Raw genomic sequence first — 7,172 nt, forward strand, 5'->3', positions numbered from 1 at the left:
GTCCCATACTGTGTGGAAAGTGATTCCCTCTGCAAAGGCAAGGACAGGGTCCCATACTGTGTGGAAAGTGATTCCCTCTGCAAAGGCAAGGACAGGGTCCCATACTGTGTGGAAAGTGATTCCCTCTGCAAAGGCAAGGACAGGGTCCCATACTGTGTGGAAAGTGATTCCCTCTGCAAAGGCAAGGACAGGGTCCCATACTGTGTGGCCCCTCATTGTGTATCTAATCCTTTCAAGCTGCAGATTATTACAAATATCTCATTGTGTATGGGAGGGCGGGGTGGGTGATTTCCATCTCATAAGAATTAGACGTCTTGCCAGTAGTGTTACAAAGGCTATAAGGTCTGCATGGGCTCTAGACGGAGGGAGTTGAGAAATGCCAAACAGCGCTGTAATGGCGTTAGGCACTATACAGTAAGTGTCCCAGTTAATACTGTAAGCGTCTCAAAGACTTCAGTCCAGAATGTGCTCAGAGACGAACATGACCAAAACATGTGTGCGTGTGTTACCGGTGTCTGATGGCATTTTTCACAGTTGCAAGCGTGACCACTCTTGGTCACTCTGCCCAACCTAAGGGGAAGGGTTGCACAAAAAGAAAAAAAAACGGGGAATGTCACCAATAACAATAATGATGAAAAAAGGGTGTTCATTTGTGACCTCACGTTCTCCTCTCTATTCATTTTAGGGGACGGGCCTGTCCTCTCCCAGGATGGAGACGCTTCTAGCGACGAGTCGGCCTACGCTGAGAATCGCCCTCAGCCCACCCAAGAAGACCCCCAAACACACGACCAAGACCACCGACCACACAGCCAAGACCCCCAACCACACAGCCAAGACCCCCAACCACACAGCCAAGACCACCAACCACACAGCCAAGACCCCCAACCACACAGCCAAGACCACCGACCACACAGCCAAGACCCCCAACCACACAGCCAAGACCCCCAACCACACAGCCAAGACCACCAACCACACAGCCAAGACCCCCAACCACACAGCCAAGACCACCAACCACACAGCCAAGACCCCCAACCACACAGCCAAGACCACCAACCACACAGCCAAGACCCCCAACCACACAGCCAAGACCACCAACCACACAGCCAAGACCCCCAACCACACAGCCAAGACCACCAACCACACAGCCAAGACCCCCAACCACACAGCCAAGACCCCCAACCACACAGCCAAGACCCCCAACCACACAGCCAAGACCCCCAATCACACAGCCAAGACCACCAACCACACAGCCAAGACCACCAACCTCACAGCCAAGACCCCCAGCCGGACAGTTCACCTTTTCCAGAAATCCCCGGTCCCGAATCGGGCGACCTGAGCGCGCCGGCCGGCAGGAAGATGACCAAATGCATCTACGAGTGTCCAGACTGCGGGAAGACGTACGGCCAGCTGGGCTACCTGCTGAACCACCAGCGGGTCCACCGGCAGGCCTCCAAGTCTCTGGTCCTGGAGCTGGAGCAGCTGAAGAAGAAGTCGTTCCGCTGCGAGACGTGCGGACGGAGCTACTCGCGGGCCTCCGCCCTGGACGCCCACCGCCGCTGTCACGAGGGGAAGCTGATCAAGGGGAAACTGAGCCGCTCGCGTAACGACGGCAAGCGAGCGCGAGACGTCGCCGCCGCCGCTCACACAGAGGGGTCTGTTGTCGGAGACGGCGAAGGGGACGAGGGTGCAGGACACGCTGATCTCACTGAGGGGCGCGTAGAGGACATGGGTGCAGGGGACAATGTCCTCACTGCAGGGGCCCCGGCAGGGGACAACGTCCTCACTGGACAGCCTGTGGTGGCCCAGAGTGCAGGGGACGCTGTCCACACCGAGGGCCCCAAAAGGCACGAGAGTGCAGCAGAGACTGTTCCTGCCGAAGGGCCTGCCGCGGGGGACAAGGGCGCCGCGGGGGGCGGTGCGCTTCACACCGAGAACGGTCCAATTCGGACGGCCGCCGTCGCGCCCAGCGACGACTCTTTCAAGTGCACCTGTGGCAAATCGTTTCCCGCCCTGTCCCGCCTGAAGACGCACCAGCGCTTCAGCCGCAACGTGCGCTGCACCCCGGAGCAGCCCAAAGCCACGCCCAAGAAAGCCTTCCAGTGCACCGAGTGCAGCAAGACCTTCGGCGGCCACATCGCCCTCGTCAACCACCAGCGCTGGCACGCCAACCGCTCGGCCAACGTGGGCAAGAAGTTCCCGTGCGAGGAGTGCGGAAAGGTCTTCATGACGCTGACCTTCTACTACAAGCACCAGCGCTTGGCCCACAGCGAGGACACGGCGGCCAAGTCCTTCCTCAACCAGGTGTGCCAGCTGCAGAAGAAGGCCTTCGAGTGTCCCGACTGTGGGCTGAAGTTCTCCAGGGCGTCGGCGCTTCAGTCCCACCGGCTCCATCACACCGATGTGTTCAGGGGCGACGAGAAGGAGCCGCCTCCTCCTCCGGCCCGCCCTGTAGTCCCGGAGAAGCACAGCAAGGAGGAGGTGCAGCGCGTGTTGGCGCTCGTAGACGACACGCAGGCCACCTTGCACCCCGCCACGACCGAGGAAGACTCCGGCGTGTTTGTCAATGTCGAAGGAGACGAGGGGGAGGAAGACGACTCCGAGGAGGGTTACGAAACGGCAGACTTTCACGTGGAGGTGATCAGCGCGAGCGAATCCGAAGAGGAGAACGAGGCGGAGAACGTGCAAGACCTGAACCCCGATCTGGAGCTGCTGTGCGAGTCCGACCAGGAGAACAACGTGGTCTCTGTGAGCACGCTGGTCGCCGAGCCGGGAGGAGTGGATCTGAACATCGTGCAGATAGACTTTGAGGCGGCAAGTGATGACCGGGCGGTGACGCCGGAATCAGAAATGACAAAGGTTGAGCGTAAAGCGTCTCGGCATCAGCAGGACGGGTCCACTCATCAGCAGGACGGGTCCACTCATCAGCAGGACGGGTCCACTAATCAGCAGGACCGGTTCCACTGTCCAGAGTGTCCCCGCTGGTTCTGCAGCCCTTCGTCGCTGCGCGTCCACAGGCTATGGCACGGTGTCCTCAAGAACAAGCTGTCTCGACGCGACCCGGGGAAACCCAAGAAGGTCTACACGTGCGACACGTGCGGCCACGAGACCTTCAACCGCGTCACGCACTGCAATCACATTCTGAAGCAGAAGTACCTCAAACAAGCCGCCGGGCTTCGGCAGAACGACCTGAGGTGCGACGAATGCGGGAAAGAGTTCTCGCGCGTGTCCGCGATGATCTCTCACCAGATGCAGCATGCTAAAAGGAAGCCGTACTCGTGCCCGGACTGCATGACCTCTTACTCTAGCGCGAGCGGCTTGTTTGACCACAAGAAACGCTGCCCCGGTCAAAACCCCGCCGACGAGGACGGTCCGGCGACTAAGAAAGCGTTCAATCCGACGAAGACTCTCCTCGGTCCAAAGATCTATCACTGCGAACAGTGCAGGAAGGGCTTCTGGTCCCTGGGAGCGTACTCGCACCACAAGCAGAGTCCGAACCAGTGCGCCGACCTGAGGCAAAGGAGCGGCCCCAACCCCGTCGTCAACGGACACTCGCGCTCCTCCCACGGCGGCCGCAAGGTGGCGTGTCCCGTGTGCGGCAGGAAGTTCCGGCACCAGGGCATCATGAAGTCGCACATGCGCAAGCACGAGGACGGGAACCACACGTGCGAGCTGTGCGGCCGCTCCTTCCGCCTCTTCTCCAGCCTGCTGCGGCACGGGGTGGTGCACCGGGCCCACCAGGTGGCGCTGCCGCCCCCCAGCAAGTCCTTCCAGCATCAGGTGGAGCAGGTGCAGAAGAACACGTACGGCTGCCCCGACTGCGGCAAGCTGTTCTCGCGGGCCAAGGCCCTGCAGTTCCACCTGAGGAGCCACGGCTACGAGAGCGGCTACTCCCCGTCCTCGCCCGCCCCGGGGTCCTCCTCTGTCGCCGCCCTGGAGGCGCTGCAGTGTCCCACGTGCCTCGCCCACTTCGACAGGAAGTCCTCCTTACGGGCCCACCGGAAACTGTGCGTCAAACGAGAAAAGGACGCTCCTCCGGCCGACGACGGCGGAGCCGCGCCGGCGGCTGAAAGCGCGCTCGCCGTCGAAATCAAAACGGAACCGCAGACGTCGTCGTCGTCGTCGGGCGCCTCGGAGAACGCCAGCGGTGGCGGCGGCTCGACGAGGTTACAGTACAAGTGCAAAGAGTGTCCGAAGAGCTTCCCGGTGGCCGGAGCGCTGAACTTCCACAAGAGAATCCATCGGCAAGGTCACAACTCCAAGGTCAAAGCGAAACTGGCCCTGTCCGCGGTGTTCCCCAGGAAGTCGACGCACGGAGACGACACCGTGGGGTCGTTCCTGTGCTCGGAGTGCGGTCGACGATTCACCACCAACTCGGCCCTCGGGACGCATAAGCGTTGGCACGCAGACAAGACATTTGCCATTTCCCTGGTAAAAGGAGGCGACTGGAAATGCGACACGAACCCGACGGCGAGCGACGTACCGTATCGGTGTCAGAACTGTGGCAAGGGCTTTTTCTACCTGTGCGTTTTCCGCCGCCACCAGATCTTCTGCGCCCCGCCGCCGGGTCAGGCCAAAGCTGGCGAGACGCGGCCCGCGCCAGGCGAGAGTGCGGCGGGTGCAGAACTGCCATGTCCAGAATGCGACAAAACCTTTGTGCTCGATTCGTTGCTAGCCGTTCACTACGAGAGCGAGCACTGCGCCACTTTGACATCTGCAGATCCTCCCGGAGAACCCTCGCCGCTCACCTCGGCTGAGCAGGCCCCGGAACAGCCCGGTGCCACCGACGCCACCCCCAGCGGCACCGACGCCACCCCCAGTGACCCTGAACCCGCCCCGTTGATTGTAAGAGGCAGAGTTCAGTGTCCTCTCTGTCGCATGACGTTTGCGAAGGTCAGAGGCCTGCGTGCCCACCATTGGCAGGCTCATGCCACGCACACAAAGGACAATTCCAAATCTCCCATTGCTACCGCAGACAACTTGGCCACGAAGCGCCATGAAGCCAAACGCGCCCAAAGCATTACCGTCGCAAACGACGGCGTCACCGCGGTGGTCAAACGCAAAAGGAGGAGGAAGAGGATCGGGAGCAAGTCGAACACCCGTGGGGCTTTCCCCTGCCCGCGCTGCGGGAAGAAGTACAGCTCGCCCGGGGCCCTCCACAACCACAGGAAGACGTGCCTCCAGCTTAAGCAAGAGCCCACGCCGCACCAGGAGCCCATCCCACACCAGGACGTGACTCCGAAGCGGGGGTCCCTTCACCACAAGCAGGAGCCGAGTCCAAAGCGCCGCCAGCAGGAGCCCCCGGCCGTGAAGCAGGAGCCACCGGCGGTAAAGCAGGAGCCGCCGACGCCGCGAGAGACTCGGCTCCCCGAAGCGGCGGCGGCGGCCGAGGTGGTGCGGCGCGCGTCGCCCGGCCGCGTCTCCGAGCACCACTCGGTCAAATACCTCTTCAAGTGCAGCAAGTGCGGCAAAGCCTTCCAGACGGAGGAGCAGCTGGGAGCGCACCGGACGGCGGGCCGCAGCCGGCCGTACTGCTGCGCCCTGTGCTGCAGCGGCTACTGGACGGAGACGCAGCTGCAGCAGCACCTGGTGTGGCACGACGAGGTGCGTCGCCGGCTGCCCATCGAGCTCCGCTACCGGCTCAGCGCCGCCGCCGCCCCCTCCTCCTCCTCCAGGCCTCCCAAGTCCGGTCCGGCCGCCTCCGTCGACCCGAAGGACGACCCCCCCGAGCACGACCCGGCCGCCCGGCCGCAGGCCGCCGCCGCCGCCAGCCACAAGTGCCAGCACTGCGGGAAGTCTTTCCTGTCGCCGACCGCGCTGGCGAAACACGAGGCTCAGCACGGCCCGGGCGACCTCGACGCGGACACGTACACGTGCCCGTACTGCCCGAGGACCTTCAGCGACGTCCAGGCCCTCATCGACCACCACCAGAAATGCATGGGCGAGTTCACGGGGCAGCCCCCCCCCGCCGCCACCCCGCCGGCGGCGGCCTCCGAGCACGCCGGCGGAGACCTCAGCTGTCTGGAATGTGGAGTGTCTTTCAGTCTGGAGACCGAGTTGCACCAGCACTACATGGAACATGCTCGCGGGTCATGCTAGCGCTACGTGGAACATGCTCGCGGGTCGGGCTAGCGCTACGTGGAACATGCTCGCGGATCATGCTAACACTACATAGATGGTACATGCTTGCACTACGTGGAACATGCTCGCGGGTCATGCTAGAGCTACGTGGAACATGCTCGCGTATCATGCTAGCGCTACATGGAACATGCTCGCGGGTCGGGCTAGCGCTACGTGGAACATGCTCACGGATCATGCTAGCAAGTACATACTGTAGATGGAACATGCTAGCACTACATGGAACATGCTCGCGGATCATGCTAGCACTACATGGAACATGCTCGCGTATCATGCTAGCGGATCATGCTAGCACTACGTGGAACATGCTCCCGGATCATGCTAACACTACATGGATGGAACATGCTAGCGCTACATGGAGCATGCTCGCGGATCATGCTAGCGCTACGTGGAACATGCTCGCGGATCATGCGAGTCATACGACTGACTGAACACGACTGCAGTGGATTGTGGAGGTTACGCGGTAGTCTTACTACCTCAGAAGAAGAAAATGCCGATGGACCTTGAGACTGATGGAACCATTTTGCTCTGTTATTATCTTAACAGAAATGCTGTAAAAAAAGAAAAACTTCTAATCTAGTGTTCTTATTCTCAGGTTGTTCTTCACACTGGACTTCATTGCTAGAATAATGTGTATAAACTAAAGAGTGTATCGTTTTATGAGAATGAATGTCCGTCGTAACAATCCACTGGGGAGAGGAAAAAAAAATACAAGTTGCCTTTTTCTGCACAGACTGAGGTCTGGCATAGCCTGGCGATAAGAGCTCTGCGATAAGGGCTGCGATAAGGACGATAAGAGCTCTGCGATAAGGACGATAAGAGCTCTGCGATAAGGGCGATAAGAGCTCTGCGATAAGGGCGATAAGAGCTCTGCGACTACTGATACGTGGGAGGGAAATCTATATTATTGAAAGGCTCTATTACGGCAAATCACTGACGAAACCTAAACCCACAGTCCTGATCCCGTCACGTCACAATGTGTTTGGTTCTTTTCCTTTTCATTGGTTCTGCATTGCTGTTGTTTTCCCCCACATTTC

The 7,172-nt window shown here is 60.2% G+C and overlaps 1 protein-coding gene across 1 annotated transcript; it reads left to right on the forward strand.

Annotated features, from left to right (window-relative positions):
- Window positions 1–1,333: 1,333 nt before the first annotated feature.
- LOC308317953 (uncharacterized protein) lies at window positions 1,334–6,960 on the forward strand. The gene has a single exon (XM_080767299.1). It carries the CDS (start codon window positions 1,357–1,359, stop codon window positions 6,094–6,096), a length of 4,740 nt encoding a protein of 1,579 aa, XP_080623425.1. The 5' UTR covers window positions 1,334–1,356; the 3' UTR covers window positions 6,097–6,960.
- The last annotated feature ends 212 nt before the right edge of the window (window positions 6,961–7,172 follow it).

This window comes from Protomyctophum bolini (genome assembly GCF_963924005.1).
Source record: "Protomyctophum bolini genome assembly, chromosome: 7".
NCBI classification, from domain to species: domain Eukaryota; kingdom Metazoa; phylum Chordata; class Actinopteri; order Myctophiformes; family Myctophidae; genus Protomyctophum; species Protomyctophum bolini.